This window comes from Hevea brasiliensis, chromosome 1 (genome assembly GCF_030052815.1).
Source record: "Hevea brasiliensis isolate MT/VB/25A 57/8 chromosome 1, ASM3005281v1, whole genome shotgun sequence".
NCBI classification, from domain to species: domain Eukaryota; kingdom Viridiplantae; phylum Streptophyta; class Magnoliopsida; order Malpighiales; family Euphorbiaceae; genus Hevea; species Hevea brasiliensis.
In genome coordinates, this window is record NC_079493.1 from 100,738,529 (window position 1) to 100,756,053 (window position 17,525).

At 34.4% G+C, this 17,525-nt stretch overlaps 2 protein-coding genes across 4 annotated transcripts; one reads left to right on the forward strand and one right to left on the reverse strand.

Moving 5' to 3' along the window:
• The first annotated feature begins 346 nt into the window (after positions 1-346).
• Positions 347-5,503, forward strand: LOC110637644 (rop guanine nucleotide exchange factor 1). The gene is made up of 5 exons (XM_021787876.2): positions 347-956; positions 1,415-1,531; positions 1,643-2,181; positions 4,030-4,383; positions 4,862-5,503. The coding sequence occupies exons 1-5, from the start codon at positions 692-694 to the stop codon at positions 5,288-5,290; spliced, it is 1,704 nt and encodes a 567-aa protein (XP_021643568.1). The 5' UTR covers positions 347-691; the 3' UTR covers positions 5,291-5,503.
• A 1,358-nt stretch (positions 5,504-6,861) lies between these two features.
• On the reverse strand, positions 6,862-15,067 carry LOC110637651 (F-box protein SKIP23). Of its 3 annotated transcripts, none has more exons than XM_021787902.2 (2): positions 13,758-15,067; positions 6,862-7,329 (listed from the first exon to the last, which is right to left on the reverse strand). In XM_021787902.2, exons 1-2 carry the CDS (start codon positions 14,955-14,957, stop codon positions 7,324-7,326), a joined length of 1,206 nt encoding a protein of 401 aa, XP_021643594.1. In that variant the 5' UTR covers positions 14,958-15,067; the 3' UTR covers positions 6,862-7,323. The 3 variants fall into 3 exon arrangements, with proteins under 3 accessions (XP_021643594.1, XP_021643580.1, XP_021643589.1); XM_021787888.2 differs by having other exon boundaries at positions 6,862-7,440; positions 13,758-15,065; XM_021787897.2 differs by lacking the exon at positions 6,862-7,329 and adding an exon at positions 7,447-9,426.
• Between the last annotated feature and the right edge of the window lie 2,458 nt (positions 15,068-17,525).

Here is a 17,525-nt window from a genome sequence, read left to right on the forward strand (position 1 = left end):
AATTAAACTAATTAAATCAAATTAAATTAATTTAATTTAATTTTTTAATTTAAATCAAAAATTGCTCTCCCTATGTGTATATAACAGTTATTATTACAAGTAAATACAAACGAACAAACCGCCGTTTGCATTTCATCTTATCCACACGCACGCAACGGTCCAAATGATATCACAGTAACGTTACATCGCACATCCACCGTGGCAAGGAGGGAAAAGCTGACGTGGCACGCGGGTAAAAGATGTAACATGGTGGGCCCACAAAAAAGTGGACCGTGTCGGTTGCTGAAAACACCTCGTGTTACGGAAAGACGTCAAACCAGCTGTAGACGGCCGTTTATTTTCTCTCTAATCTCTCTCAGATCCTCACAATGCACTCACTGTTCACTACATTGCAGAGAGAGAAAAAGAAGGTAGCGAACCGAATGGAAGGAGAACACAAAAGGAACCATTGAGAGAGAGAGAGAGAAAGAGAGAGAGAGTACAATGTGAGTAAACCTGAAAGAGAAAGAACGTGCTTTTTATTTGCTGCTATTGGTACTTTTTGTCTTCAGCAATAATCGTCATTTGCACCTTCGTTAGCACCGCCACCAACGCCACTGGTAGCGACCACATTGTCCGGTTCTTGATGTCCTGAGATCATTTTTATTTTCTTTTGAGTTTTTGTTTTGGAGCGCTGGATCTTGATCAAAGTATGGGGAGTGTATCCTCTGATGAGCAGAGTGAGAGATGTGGGAGCTATAGCTTGAGTGCTGACGTCAGCGAATCAGAGAGTTACAGTAGTTTCTCTTGTCGGCGGTTTGATGGTGAAGGTGCTTCTGCCTCTTTGACTTCGTCTCCTCGTCCCACTGTAGCTTCCAGCTTCTGTTTACAGGCGCCGGTGTTGCTGCCGGTGATTGGAGGAAAGGACATGATGATTTGGGACGTCAAGCCTGAGAAACGAGAGACGGATTTATCTGGTACTTGATTCAGATTCTGATTCTTACTATTATCTTTTTTTTTTTGGCAAGTCATTTCGCTTTTAGTGCTGTTTTAGTGAACCATAAATGGTGGATAGGAGTGAGATTTTAGGTCAATTTTTGGAGGCAGTTTGGTCTGCTTCTGTTTTTCTCGGCTGTCAATTTTATGGAGATGACTTGTTTGGTTGCTGAGAAAAGCGACGAAATGATGAATATTGAGGTTTTAGGTTTTTGTTTCTTCTGAGTCTGGAGGAAATAGAACTTAACCTTTAATGTATCAAATTTCTAGATTTTTTTTTTTAATTTCCATTTTGTGTATTTCTTCTTAGGGTTTCTTTACAACACATAGGCAATTATAATGTCTGCTGAAAATTGCAGATAATTTTTTGTCATTTGAGGATTATCCATTTTAATCGTTATATGTGTAGTGATTTCGTTTTATATACACATTTTTGTAGAAGTTGAAATGATGAAAGAGAGATTTGCTAAGCTTCTTCTGGGAGAGGATATGTCTGGAGGTGGTAAAGGAGTCTGCACTGCACTTGCCATTTCGAATGCTATCACAAATCTTTCTGGTTTGTATAAAGTTTCATTCTCTGCATATGCATGCAATCACAATTGATTTTATATGTGAACTTGTACAATTTGGTATAGCTATTAATTCTATTTTTTGTTGGATATGGCAGCAACTGTGTTTGGTGAGCTTTGGAGGTTAGAGCCATTAGCACCACTAAAGAAATCAATGTGGCGCAGAGAAATCGGATGGCTCTTATGTGTGAGTGATTCAATAGTTGAACTTGTTCCTTCAATACAACAATTCCCTGGTGGAGGCACCTATGAGGTCATGGCAACTCGACCACGCTTAGATTTATACATGAATCTCCCTGCCCTGAAGAAGCTTGATGCTATGTTAATTAGCATGCTTGATGGGTTCGGTGATACGGAATTCTGGTATGTTGATCGAGGGATAATTGTGGCAGATGGTGGTGATTGCGATGTGTATCCATCAAGTATTTCTGGTGGGAGACCTTCAATTAGGCAGGAAGAGAAATGGTGGTTGCCTTGTCCAAAAGTACCATCAAATGGGTTGTCTAAGGATGCAAGGAAAAGGTTACAGCAGTGCAGGGATTGCACAAACCAGATATTAAAGGCAGCAATGGCAATTAATAGTAGCGTGCTTGCTGAGATGGAGATACCTAGTGTATACTTGGAGACCTTACCTAAGGTATGGTTTCTGCATCCCCTTTAATTCAAATAGCACGCCTTTTTTTGTTTTTTTTATGTGGAGTCTTGTTTTTCTTCAATAGCTTAATGTTTTATGTTATCAGTTTGATTAATCATTTCTTAGTTTATGACCATTAAAAAAAAATTCTTTCTGTGAGGTTCTGACAAATTATGTTATAAGATTTACATTGGTGGTTGCCTGTCATTTTTTGGATTTTCAAAGAACTTGAGATTTCATTGTATCATGTATCCTGACTTCTCATTTTGGTTAGCCATTGGGCTTTTGAAGCCAAACTTGAACCTTGCAATGCGGTAACAATGATTCAAGATGTCACCTATTTTTATTTCAAAACTACAATAATGTTCTTTGGTTTCTTTTAGCCTTCAAAAGGATTAGCAACTATAAAGAATACAGTTGCTGTGTTGGCAAAAGATATCAATTAAAAGGAACCACATGTGTAAATGATGATAGATATCACTGCAAGGAACCACTGGGGAGCACATTAATTATGACTCTTTAAAAGAGTAGGCATGGTGAACTGGTGATAGATGCGACAGAATATAGTGCTCTGAATTCTGGTATCTTCTCTTGTCTTATATAATAGGAGTATAAACAGGAACAAGTGAAAGGTTACTCTGATGCTTGGTACTTAGTCCTATTGGCCTCTCTTTCTTTTTCTTACTCTTTCTGTGTTTTTAACCATCTTATTTAAATGTTCTATTCTTGTTGCATCACAAAGTTAGGTAGCATGACAATGTAGATAAGACAATAAGATAATTTTTGTAGAGAAGTATGTTGAGAGGATACTCATCATTGGATGGATGAGAAAATTTTATTGCAAATCATACAACACTAATCTGGTAAAATTTAAATTTGATCAATGAATTCTACTAGCTAACTAAATATCTTGCTTCTTGTTTGGGATAAGAGGCCTAATACCATTTTTATACAAACTGTTATCCAAGTTTCTCCATTCCTCTGAGTAATGCACTATTAATTTGTCAATGGTCAGGTTAATGGATAACCATTCCTGTGTAGCTAAATATATTTCCAAACTCAATGTTTATATCATTTGAATAAATATATTTCCAAACAGTATTGCAAATTTCTTGAAGTGGAATTTTTCTCATGGCTTTAAACCCTGTTTTATATGTTTTTTCTATTGACTGACAGTATCATTGTTACCCTCTAACAGCTTACCTTTACTTCACTGGACTCTCGGTGCTCATCAATTTTATTCCTAGAAATCCAGTTGCCTGAACTGAAACAGGACATCATAGACCTGGAAAACAATGGAATGTAATTTTCAAGGGTGGAACTAGAACTAGAACTTTAACAAGGACAACAAAAAACTAGCATGATTAAAGAGTTAAATATATATATATATATGTTGGAAATTTTCAGATTTAAAAGGTTATAAGTAAAGGTAATAGTTACAAATTTTAAAAATTTCAAGGGTTACAACAAAAATTTTCAAAATCTGGTGGGGGGGAGGGGGCAAGTATGTTTTTCTAAATTTATAGATAATATTTATGTATAAATAGAAATTTTGCAAAGTTTGGAGGGGTCATGGTTCCAACAACCTAGGTTTTCCACCTGTGGTGATTTTAAACATGCATATGTGAAAACTTCTCATGATGGAATTCTTGTTGAACAAATTTATAAATGTGTTGCATTGAAGTTGGCATGCCCTATTATATGTCTGTTCTTTTTTGGGTGAATATAGAAGAAATCTTGCAATTTTTCTTCTTCTCCTTGTTCTTTTATTTCATATTTGTTCTCCTCTCGTTCTAAGTTCTAACCTTTTTCTTTTTTCCTTGTTAATTTTTGTTGTGCAATCACAACCAGAGTGGAAAAGCTTGTCTGGGAGATATGATCTACCGTTACATAACCGCTGAGCAGTTCAAGCCTGAATGTCTTCTTGATTGCCTAGACCTATCAACTGAGCATCACACTCTGGAAATAGCTAACAGGATTGAGGCAGCCGTGCATGTCTGGAAGCAGAAAGATAGGAGAAAGCTGACAAATCACACTAAAGTTAGGCACTCATCATGGGGTGGCAAGGTTAAGGGCCTTGTTGCTGACACCAAAAAGAATCATTTTCTGGCCCAACGAGCTGAGACACTCTTACAAAGCCTAAGGATTCGTTTTCCTGGCCTTCCACAGACAGCATTGGATATGAACAAGATTCAATATAACAAGGTATTTGCTCCAATCCTTTAAGAATATTACAAAAGTAATAACTACTTGTTACTCTTGATTGCCAACATGAAAAGATTACATGTAATACATGGTAAATAAGTCTTTGGGGACATTCACTGAATGCAATGCTTTTATAACAATTAGCTCAAGAGGCAATTCAATTATTGCAGTCATTTAATTTAGAGTACCAACAGAGCTTGTAAATAGAGCAGAAGGCACTGGCATGTTACTGATTGTTTTATGTGGCCAATCTCTTGCTGAATGCCATATATCATATGAGTGGTATGACCTACTTTGGAAAGAATGATCAAAAAATTCTCCCCCATGATTTATTTATGTTTCTAGTTTGAGCTCCTTAGACCTTACAAGAATAGTTGTCCTGCCAAGCATTGATGTGGCCTGCTGTGCAGTTGGCTTCCTATAATATTTTATAAATTGAAAAATTAGAAAAAAATGATAAAAGTTTTTGTTAATGCAGGATGTTGGACAGTCGATTCTTGAAAGCTACTCAAGAGTAATGGAGAGCTTAGCCTTCAACATTATGGCAAGGATAGATGATGTTATTTATGTAGATGATGCCACCAAATGTGCTGCAGCAGAATCAATGTCACTATTCAATAGAAACGGTTTGGGTGGTCTTCCGATCCAGAAGCGAATGTCTCCTAGCCCCTTCTCCATCCAACACAGTCCCTTTGCCTCTCCATTTGCAACCCCAACTTTCTGTGCTTCCACTCCAGTGGCTGGAAGCCCAGGAAGGACACCATCCTCTCTTAATAAGATCAGTACTAAGGAAGCATCTGATCAGAAATTTGAGAAACCATGTGCAGCTGAATTTGAGAAGGTTTGGTCATATACTGGCAACCTAAGTGCAAGAAGAGTTTCTGGAGATGCCCCTGAGCGAGATTGACTTTTCAAAGAATTCACCATCTCAAATGAGACCGAGTCCCATTGATGCGCTATATACCTTGTGGCTGTCAGGGTCCTAGAATTGGTATCTAACCTTGTATATTCTTTAGCAATAGAAGATCAAATTCTAAAGTTTTGATCATTCCTCTTTTTTGGTCAAGTTGTAACTGATGAAAGACTGTTATCTATGCTGTTTAACAAAATTATGCTCTTATATCTCCGACTCAGTCATCATAATCTTAAGTTGTGCAATGTGCGGATAACCAATACTTTGCAGCAGCAAATCAAATAATGAAAACAGTGTAATTAAGTGTGAGATGATTGTTGCAATGATGTAAAATTGAAATGGAATTAGCACATCTAAAGCTGCAAATATTTTAGGTGGGAAAGTGGACTGCCATTATCGTTGGGCATCTAAAGAAACACTAGCAGAGATGATTTGTAATGTTTGGTGTCAGTGGACATACCTTTGGTTATTAGAGGTCATGAAATCACTATCCTAGTCACTATTACGGATGGATGGTAATTGTTCCTAACCTCGAACTCCACCAACATTCGATCAATTTATCCGCTCTTGAGATTTTATGGGGCGAAAATAGGGTTCTTTCGCCACAAATTCTCACAATCCATCTTGATGATAATATAATATTATTTTTTACTAAAAATTAATTAATTTTTATATATTTAAACAATCAAATTGAGCGTTTAAATATATAAAAATTATAAAAAAAATTAATTTTTTTAATAAAAATAATATGTTATTATAAAACGGGTTTTTGGGATTTGTGGCAGAGAGAACTCTCTATTTTCACCCTATGAATATCTGATGCGGGCCGAGTTGAGGTGGAACAATTGCTATGAAATATAATGACTAGGACAGTGATTTCATAGCCTCTAATAGCCATCATCTCTGGTAGTGTTCCTTTTAGATGCCAAACGATAATAGCGGTCCACTGTTCCACCCAAAATATCCACTAGAAATATAAGTTTGAAACATAATTAATATATATATATATATATATATATATATTATGTTTCCAACTTATATTTCTAATTTATGATTTACTTTTTAAAATGAATATTTATAATAAAAATAAAATTCCTACAGAAAACCCACCCATCCCACATCCTGACAAAAACGTTCCCGTTCTGATTGATCCGCCCCGACGCCATCCCTAATCACTGGTTGGTCAGGCAATGGAACTCTGAGAATGGATTCTGCATCCCCGACACAGTAGCTACTCCACATAGTAGCTTTGAGCAATAAGTTGTAATAGGTCAAGGTAAGCATGCAACTACCGTATGCCCTTACTCCCTCCAACTAATCAATGCCATCCACAAACCGCTAGTGTTCTCGACAATACAAATCCAAGCATATGCGTATCTTAGGCTATTGTATTCGGGGTTCTCTCAATTAATCAAAAGCGAGAAGTAGAGGAAAAAGAAAAGTAGGGGTAGCTAAGTATAGCATCCAAGTCATCCAACAATTAGAGTCACAAAATGGAGAATCACTGTCCACCGACATAGTTCATATTCAGCTTTTTTCCAGTGGTAGCAGAACAACTATTTGAATTGTAACAAGAAAAACCTATCTTTAATTTATTGCAAGTCATCAAGGTCTGTACAAATACGATAGGAGTTTATGAAAACTCACTATATATTGGTTAAAGACATACTGCATAAGAACATATGAAATAAATAACACACCCTAATAAGAACGGAAATTAAGTCAGCATTGAATCAGCAGTCAATTTGGTCTCCACCTGAATCAACAAACGGAAAACTGGAGCAATCCAGTAACCTTCAGCTTAATCCCATTTCCTTCCTAGATAGAAGACATCAGATGCTTGACTTTCATCCATCATGAGATGAATCTCAAATTTGTCTCAGAACTTTCAGGTATTTGCAGATAAACTGATCAGAACTCATAAAGATAGCAGAAGATTTCTGTTCATATTTCTTTGACAACAGGACTGGCATTATTTCCAACACTTTCTTCTATCACCCAAGAGCAGTCCAAGATCATTCAGAGATTCAGTGCTAGACATCAAAATACCAGGCCATGACTAGATTTAACAGTGTGGCCATAAAGCAGAAAAATTAATCATCAATTTTCAAGGACAACTCTTCAAGTTTATTTTGAGTTTGCACCTGTCCCATTCATAAACTTAGCATTAAGAATGCCGTTATATATAAAACATAAGCAGGAATGTTTGAAAATATGACAAGAACGTCGATACAACACTATTTGATGGACCGACTGATATGCTAATGCACAATCATAATCAAGCCAAAAATTTGTGGGTCTGCACATCACTAAACTAACGGCAACACTACAAAGCACATACTGGTACAAACCAATGGGAAATCTAGTGTACTCAAATTGCAACTGAAAATAAAATTAAATACTCAGTATAAGCATGTAAAATTAAGATAACCATGACCCAGGAACATCTGCACTCTTATCATCCAACTAAAGCATTTTAAGTTCTGGATTTTGGTGACAGAAGTTTTAACTTTGCCATGGAAAATCTAATAAACCAAGCATGAGGCAATATTTAACAGAGTCAGGGAATCAATGGTAAATTGAATAAAGTAAAAGTAGAAAATGACAAAGGAAACTTGACAATTAGTGCTTAAGTGTTGACTTGAAATTTTGACTATTCTCTACATAAAGACAGAGGCTTGATTGTGAAATCATATGGATAACCCAAGCAGTCTGAACAAAAATGATGCATATGATTCTGATGGATACTTGGATTAGGGTTTTGTTGAGGAAACCAAAATTGGACACACAGTAGGGTGAATTTTGGGAGCCTCCTGATCCAACCATGGGAAGTAGATCCATGAAGGCTAAAGGTTACAAGAAATGATTGGTGGTGGGGTCACCGTTCTTAATAAAAAATATAGCTACTTCACCAGCTTTCCCTTCAGAGGATTCATGCCCCAAGAATGACCTATCTTGATGGTTTGCCTCAAATGGGTTTGATATGAATTATGCAGATTAGGGAAAGCTGAAGAAAGATGGGCCTGGACCTGGTAGAATGCAGAGGAAGAAATGAAGAAAGAGAGAGACCTAGCAGGCGCTTCTAATAGCAAGGAGGAAGGTCCTAGAAGGAGGGATGAGTTGGAGCTAGCTAGCCGGTAACTGAATGCCCAAAGAAATAGCATGTGCAGGAAAGAAAATTATATATGGTAATAAACAATAGAATAGGAGCATGCTTGAGTGATCTCTTATTGTAACGGCATACTTGCCGGGCCAGAACAGCTCTGTTTAGCAATTCCCTTTACATTTTCTCTCTTTAATTTCTCTTTTCAAACCCCCAACTCTATCAAATTGGTCTGACTTGCCGGATCAAAAATCAGAATGGAAAACAGAGTGGAGAGGATAAGAGGAGAATTGCAAACTTAGAAGAGCCGTTGGAGACCATGCGACAAGAACAGAATCAACGATTTAACAAGTTAGAAGCAATAGCCATCTCATTCAAGGAAACCAGAAACAAAAAAAAAAAAATTAGAAAAGTTAGATACAATTGAAAGTATGTTAATCACTTTGGTGAAAGGAAGAAGGTTGAGAGTAATAACCAGGGACATACCATGACTCCAACGCGGGCATTTCAGAGGACCCATCGAATCAGAGGCACCCAACTCTTCCAGTAATTGCCGAAGAGCCCCAGCTAACACCCAAAAAAATTGAATTACCCAGCTTCAATGATGAAGGCATTGATGATTGCCCAGCCCTTGACAATCAACGCTTTGTTGCACATTGCACAACAGTGGCCAAGGAAGTTCCATCGGCCTTAGCTTGCATGGAGGGAGCCTCTCTTCATTGGGTTCACAAGGTTCAACAACAAAATTCTCAACTCATTTGGGAATAGTTCATGTTAGAGACCCATGGTCTATGTCAAAGGAAAGAGGTGGAAGCAAGAATAGAGAGAGAGTTTCAGACCAAAATCAGGGCCAGAGAACTTTCACGTTGTTTCTCTGTTAACACAATGGGGAAGAAGATAAAATGGGGTGCTAGGCTTGGACTGAACATAGCATTAGGATAAGCAGGTCCAACTCCACCAACGGGCCCAATTCTTGGACCTGGCCCATTTGAACAACCGAAATTACTGTACCACCAGATCAGATCACCTAAGCAAAATATCAGTCCGAATCAGTTTAAAAGCCCGCCCCCCAAGCTTCCAGATGAAGACTGGACAAGGTTTAAAGTCCAACTCAGCCTAAATGGAACTACCCTGCCTCCTCCATCAACAGCAGAACAAAATATATATTCTAGGCATCACATGTTTCTTCATTTCAATAGGAGAAGAGCACTGCAATTCATTATCATTTCTGCTATAGGAAGGGAGGTAATGGAGCTTGGAGTCATTCAGATAATATATGCTTCCAACAGTGAAATGGTTGCAAGTACTTTTGTTTACATAATCATGACAATCTCTTGCTGGTTCCTTGTGGTTTAACTCAACTCAACTCAACTAAGCTTTTATCCTAAAAATTTGGGGTCGGCTATATGGATTCGCTTTCTCCACTCTAAACGATTTTAGGTTAAATCCTCAGAAATTTGTAATGCTTCTAGGTCATGTTGTACTACTCTCCTCCAAGTCAATTTAGGTCTACCCCTCTTTTTTTTTTTTCTATTATCTAACCTAATGTGCTCTACTTGTCTAACTGGAGCCTCCGTATGTCTACGCTTCACATGACCAAACCACCTCAATATCCCTTCTCTCAACTTATCCTCAATTGGCACCACTCCTACATTTTCTCTAATACTCTCATTACGAACTTTATCTAGTCTAGTATGAAAGTATTAGAGAAAAGGTAGGAGTGGTGCCAATTGAGAATAAGTTGAGAGAAGGGAGATTGAGGTGGTTTAGTCATGTGAAGCGTAGACATACGGAGACTTTAGTTAGACAAGTAGAGCACATTAGGTTAGAGGATAGAAAGAAAAAAAGGGGCAGATTTTTCTCTTTCTCTTCAACCCTTCTGGCTTTGATTGACTAAAAGTTGTGTGTGACTTTGAGGGCTTCATGAACTGGATGGATTCAGTTGACATGCAGCATCAATTTCCATACTTCAGCCTTGAGGACAAGGCTTATTTTTGAGGGGTTGTTAATGATATGAATTATGCAGATTGGGGAAAGCTGAAGAAAGATGGGCCTGGACCTGGTGGAATGCAGAGGAAGAAATGGAGACAGAGAAAGACCCAGCAGGAGCTTGTAGTAGCAAGGAGGAAGGTCCTAGGAGGGATGAGTTGGAGCAAGCTGGCCAGTAACTGAATGCCAAAAGAAATAGCATGTGCAGAAAAGAAAATTATACAGTATTAAACAATAGAGTAAGAGCATGCTTGAGTGATTTCTTATTGTAACAGCATACTTGCTGGGCCAGAGTTCTCTGAATCTCTGGAGAGCCATTTGAAGTTGTTTATTTCATTTGGTTGTACTCCTAACTCTATCAGGGTTCTTCCGGGGGGCTACACATCAATATTGCCCATGTTTAAACTTATTAATTTCAATTTTAAAGTTGCATTAAGGGACCCCTAACAATTTTGGTTTGGAAACTGCAAGAAAAGATCATGCAGCAAATCCTCGTACACCTAACCAAATGGGTTAGTACAATCCACCTTTCCCAGCAGGAGGGGAGGAGTCCAGACTCCAGAATATTTTGCTTCCTCCAAAGCAGCTATCACTAGAGGCATGATATTTCAATGGAGCTCAGCAAGTATACCAAAGTGCAGTTGAAATTGTCTTTCATATCTAATGAACATTACATGCAGTAAGAGCTAAGCAAAAAATTTCAAAGCTGTCCAAAATGACTGAACTCGACCGACCAGATTCTGTTGGCTTCAAAAGCAACTTAGTCATTTTCAGTTTGATAAAAATTTTGAAGAATGATGTTCAGTTTTATTGTCGTTTCATTTCAAATTTAACAATCCATTAAAAGGGAACTAAGTTGTTGTTTTATTTTAAATTGTTAAAAACTATATTTGTATTTATCTTAGTTTGTTTTGTTATTATTTCAGGATATTGTACTGTGAATATTCAATATAAGTAAAGAAGTTCATTAGGAATATTTATACTTTTACTTTCTACGTTTTGTTACAAATATATAGTATATGCATTTAGTTGTTTTTTTTTTTTTTCCCCCTAGATAACAAATAAATTTATTGACAAAGGAATAATATCTAGTTATTAAGGGTTTTGTTTGAGTATAATTCAAGAGATGTTCTAATATAGTTGCAAAACTCAACAGTTTTGGGCTCTAATAAAGCTTAAATTGATCAAACCAACTGAACCAAGCCAATTTTCAATGGTACTGTTTCGTTGGATATTGAATATTAGAAGGTTGGTTACCGTTGGAATTACACAACAACTGACCATATTGGATTGATTTGATAAATTCATCTCAAACAGCCCAACCCAAACTTTATGTAGCTTTAAAACCAGACAAACACTACAGAAGGCTCAGTTATTCAAATGCAGACAAAAAGCTGAACCAGGATACACCTGAACAGTATAGAAGCACAAACACATCGAATGGTATGCAAGCCTTAAACTAACAAGGTTTAGTGTAACTATTTCAACAGGTTCATCATTAACTGATGAATAAATCCTCCAATTATGAAAATATTCATATTGCAACCACCAAAATGCACCAATTTGGCCTCCCCAGTACAAAGTCCCAAACAAACACGTGCAAATTGTTTTGCCACTTCTGAAGAAAAACCAATGAAAGAGTGGAATGAATATTCTTTTGAATTCTTGCAACTCAAGTATCACTCATCTGAAAAGTGACTATTCGTCATGTGAATACAATCAATAAATGATGCCTAAAATCAACAATCCTATCTTTCAATAGTTTCTTTTTCTTTTCTTTTTAATTTTCCCGAAAGTACTCATTAGCTGCTGATTCCATTCAATACTTTTCTCTATGGCTTAAAACTAACCACATAAAAAACATAGCAGCAATAACATCATGACCTACTCAAATTAACTAACCAGCATACTTATTGTATATATTAACTAGAAAAAAGTATACAAATGGTTCAGTTAATCGACTGAAAAAACTGGTTTTTATGCATCTTCAGATATGGTTCATTAACATAGAATTGTTCAAAAGTGAAAACCAAAACTCATCCAGAAAGCATATATAAAAAAAAAAGGAAAGAAAGAAAAGAAAATCAAAGCCAAAAGAAAATTGACAAGTTAAGTTAAAATCTTTTTTTTTTTGGGTTCTAAATAAGATATTCAGTTTTTCCTTTTGTCTTTTTTTTGTTCACAACTCAACTCAACCTTTATCCCAAAAATTTATTGGGGTCGGCTATATAGATTCTCTTTCTCCACTCTAAATGATTTTGGGTTAAATCTTCATAAATATGTAACGCTTCCGGGTCATGTTGTACTGCTATCCCCCAAGTCAATTTAGATCTACCTCTTCTTTTCTTTCTATCCTCTAACCCAACGTGCTCTGCTTGTCTAACTGGAGCCTCCGTACGTCTACGCTTCACATAACCAAACTACCTCAATCTCCCTTCTCTCAACTTATCCTCAATTGGCAACACTCCTACATTTTCTCTAATACTCTCATTACGGACTTTATATAGTCTAGTATAGTCATTCATCTACCTTAACATTATCATCTCCACAACTTTTATCTTAGACAAAAACGGCTCCTTCATTGCCCAACACTCACTGCCATATAACATGGCCGGTCGTATGGTTGTACAGTAAAATTTTCCTTTCAACTTATTGGGAATCTTGCGATCACATAAAACTCCTATAGCACGTCTCCATTTCAACCATCCTGCTTTAATCCTAGGACTAACATCCTCCTTACATCCCCCATCTACTTGAAGGATTGAGCCGAGATATTTAAAGTGATTACTTTGGGGCAATATCACTCCATCCAAACTAGCTCATTTCCTATCACCAATTCGGCCTTCACTAAACTTACAATGCATGTATTATGTCTTCGTTCTGCTTAACTTAAAGCTCTTTAACTCTAAAATACTTCTCCAAAGCTTTAGCATTCTATTGACTCATTCTCGTGTCAAATTATAGTAGATTCCTAAAGCATTTAAACCTTATCCAAAATGTAAGTACTAACGGTTGCAGTTATTTTGAAGCATTAACCCCAACAAATAACCTGCTAAAAAATGCAAAAGGCTCATATTATTCTACATTATGTAGACCATGTAACAAATAATGAAGATCATCAAAGTTAAACACTAATTATCAAGTTGATAATGATCTGTATTTTTACTACATTTACTAGTCAATTTGAGTCTGCAAGAAGTTTAACTAAAAGTAATGAGTGTGAAAGGGTATAAATTGTAAAAACATCACCAAAATGCCTACCAAAACAAGTTTATAAAACCAATGAAAAAATATTAATGAAAAGCATAGCGAAATCAAATTAAGGCACAAAAATAAAAGGGGAACAGTATAACAAAGAAGAAGGCTTACTTCCAAGGATGCCAAAGTAACCCAATGGGGAGGTGGCCAGAACATCTTGGCAAGTTCAGGGTAATTTCCCAAAGGTCCAATACAACCATTCTCCAAATCAAACACGCCTATGTCACGACCTGCCAACACTCCATCATCTCCGCCAGTTGGACACTCATCCCTGGAATAGAAGAAATTATCCACAAAAAATATACAATTCCCTTTGCACCCAGAAAGATCCGAAGCAGGTGCAGAAAAGGTAGAATCATCACCCAAAAACAAAACACGATCACCCAAGCTTCTCACCTCAATCCAGCTTTTTGCTTCTTCATCCAACTTATAAACCCTGAACCTAACCGTCCTCTCGCTCATATACTGGGCAAGGTGCTCCAAATATTCCTCACCAAAGCTCAGACTCTCTTCTTCAGTATCAATGCTCAAATACATGTCAACCAATAATAATTCACCATCGGACTCAACCAAATACTTCTTGTCACCACCAAAAACAGGATTTGCAGTCAAACTCAACTCTGTATTCAACCCCACAACCACAGTCCTCCCTGTGTTGTCAACCGCATAAAAATTACCTTTATAAACAATTACATCATCGTAAGGAGATGGCATATCTTTTATTATAGTCCATCTCCTATCACCACTTCTAAACAAAGCCAGTTTTCCCGAAACATGAATGGTAAGCAACATAAAATCACTTTCACAATTCAACCATATCATTACCACTTTCTCCATGTATAGATTGCCAGCGTCACTGAAAGACGAAGAATTGGGCTTATAGTTAACGTGATGCAGAACATATTCTTGACCCAATTGGCAGATCCGCAAGTTCAGTAAATTCAACACGCGAGGAAAGTTACTGGGTAAAGAATTCAACTTATACCTAGATAGAGGATTCAACAATCGCTTTCTATCAGGGATATCTTCCTCGATTTTGACGAGCCAGCCCTTTGGGGCCGCCTGGTTATGGGAATCGGGTAGCCTGATAAGGAATACGGTACGTCTGGAGAGGTAGAAACCGAATGAGGTGCGGGAGATTCCGTCGTTTGGAAGAATCCGGAAAGTGCCCGATAAGCGGCGCGGCTTTGGGGAGACAGAGCATCGCCATGAAGTGCAAACGGAGCGGAATCGAAGGAGATCAATGGAGGTGTCGAGACATTTGGAGATTTGCTCTAGCAGGTCTTTTGGGAGAAGGGTCCATTCCGCCATTTATGTTTGATTTTTCCGGGAAACTGAGGGAAAATTAGCGAGAGTGAGGGAAAGAAAATGAAAATGAAGACATTCGCTCGAAGGGGCCACGGGTTAATCTGTTTTTTTTTTTTTTTTTTTTTTTCTTTTTTCTTTTTTCTTTTTTTAAAAATTCGCTTTAATCCATCTTTAATAAAATAACTTTTTATTATTAATGCCGTCAAAAAGAAATTGTTTTTATTAATCTACTAAAAATATATATTTGAAATAATTAAAATTTTTAACTACTTCATTTTTTAATAACTGAAAAAATAATTTAAAATTTCTCAGATTAAATGATTAAAAATTCAAATATTTATAAGTTTTTTCAATTTTTAGTAAAATATTTTATTTTTTTAACTTATTTTTAAATTTTTACATTTAACTTAATTGGATGATTTAGTTGATAAAAATAACTTAAATATTTGTTAACAATATTAATATTAGTCCATTATTTTTATTTTTCTATTATTTTAGTAATTATTTTTAAATAAATTAAATAATATTATTTTATTAAATTAAATATATATTATTTTAAAAATTATAATTAGATTTATTTTAATTATGTTATTTATTAATATTTTATATTTAAATATTTAATTTTTTTTAATTTAAAGGTGAGATAAAATAATGAGAAAAATATGAATCAAAAGTATAATAAAAATTAAAAAAATAAAATTAAAATGATAATATTAGATATATTACTTGGTTATTATATTTTTTATCAAAATATTTTTTATCAATATGAAGTTTGTTAAAAGTAATAAAAATATTAGAATTATTGAACAAATTAATAACTTAAATAGATTATTAAAATTCAAGATATATAAATTAAAAAAAAAAAGAGTTTGTCAAATAATGAGTTTTTTATTTTTAATTAAATTTATTATTAAAATTAAAAATAATATGAAAAATTTATGATTAAATTAATAAAATTAAAATATTTAATTATAATTGATATAAAAATTTTTATTTTTATTTTTTGTCATTTAGCTTTATTAAAAATAATCTATCTTAAATCAAAATCAAAATCAAATCCTTTCTTTTGTTTCAAAATTCAAATATGATTTCTCTTCTCATCATCGCCATTTATATTGATATATAGTAATATTTAAAATTTAATAGTTGTAAATGAAATTTAATTTAACAATATTCTAGTCACCTCTAAATTATGAAATTTCAAGTCGAAATCACAATCAACGTAAAATAAACTCAAAAAAGTTAATAGTTAAATTTTAGAATAAATTCCAAGTTAATCTGTAAAGTATATTAAAAATTACAAGTTAATAATTATACTTTTTACTAATAATAATTTGATATATGAGGTTTTATTCTATTAATAGATTAGCTTTTTCTTCTAAATTGTTATTAATTAATTATTTTATTTGTGCATTAAATAAATTATTTATTATTTTATTTTAATAATATTATTTAATATTTTTATATTTTATTATCTCGAAATCATACTATGTGTTTAAATATAGTAAATGCATTTTATTAAATTTAAAATAGTTATATACCGATCTAAATCAAATTAAATATTCAAATCTTAAATGATTATTAATTATTCTTCTTTAAATATTATTTCATTAAAATGTATCAATATAATATATTTACAGTATAAATATTAAAAGAATATACATATATAACAAAATATAAAAGTGATTCATCATAGAAATGAACAATGAAACCAAAACGTCAAAAGTTGATAATAGTAGTGAGAAAATGAAGTTTTAATATGAATAGCAAAATTGGCATGTGTTAGTGTTACCATTTTATCTACAAAATTTATATTATCAGCGACCTTCCCCTTAAATAAGGTAGATAAATAATTGTAGCATGCAATAGGACATTGAACTTGATGCACATAAATAGTGATGGAGGTTTCTTTGTGTTGAGATATTATGCATAAACCACTCGATGAATCCACTAGTGCAGACCACTTTTGCCAAGATGTTCACGCAGATTTGTAAGAGTTTAGGCATATTTATGAAGGGATACCAAGGAATCATCTTTTAGCTATAGGGTGATGCACATTTGTGAATCATAAGAAGCTAATTGCAGGGAATTCTATGCGTGTATATAATCAGTTGTACTTCTCTATTATGTAATTGATATAAATCTAGATGACATGATAAGATTTGTTAGCCTTATCTAAAACTATTTGATTTACAAATGACAAAATCATATGGTTACATATAATTGTATTTAGAGTATCTATCATTTAGATTAACTAATTTTTTAAAATAAAATTTTTATTATATATATATATAATTATTTTTTTTTATTTTTGTGATTTTGATAAGTGATTGTTTATATATGTATATAAAACAAGATAAAGGTTAATGCATGCCAATTTCAATTAGACTTAATTCAAAATTTTCATTTCAAATGTAATTTAAATTTAGTTAACAAAACCTAAAAATCTTTTCATTAGTGTATTTAGTTTCAAATTTGAAATCCTTTGATTTTAAAGATAATTATAATATTATAAAATCAAAGCTCATATATATATATATATATATATATATATATATATATATATATATA

Bases quoted from the DNA above. Each gene is read 5' to 3' on its own strand.
- LOC110637644 (XM_021787876.2), top strand. From the start codon at position 692: ATGGGGAGTGTATCCTCTGATGAGCAGAGTGAGAGATGTGGGAGCTAT. The intron at 1,532-1,642 runs GTTTGTATAAAG...TGGATATGGCAG, and splicing joins TGCTATCACAAATCTTTCTG to CAACTGTGTTTGGTGAGCTT. The intron at 4,384-4,861 runs GTATTTGCTCCA...TTGTTAATGCAG, and splicing joins ACAAGATTCAATATAACAAG to GATGTTGGACAGTCGATTCT.
- LOC110637651 (XM_021787888.2), bottom strand. From the start codon at position 14,957: ATGGCGGAATGGACCCTTCTCCCAAAAGACCTGCTAGAGCAAATCTCC. The intron at 7,441-13,757 runs GTAAGCCTTCTT...TGAATGGGACAG, and splicing joins TTACTTTGGCATCCTTGGAA to GTGCAAACTCAAAATAAACT.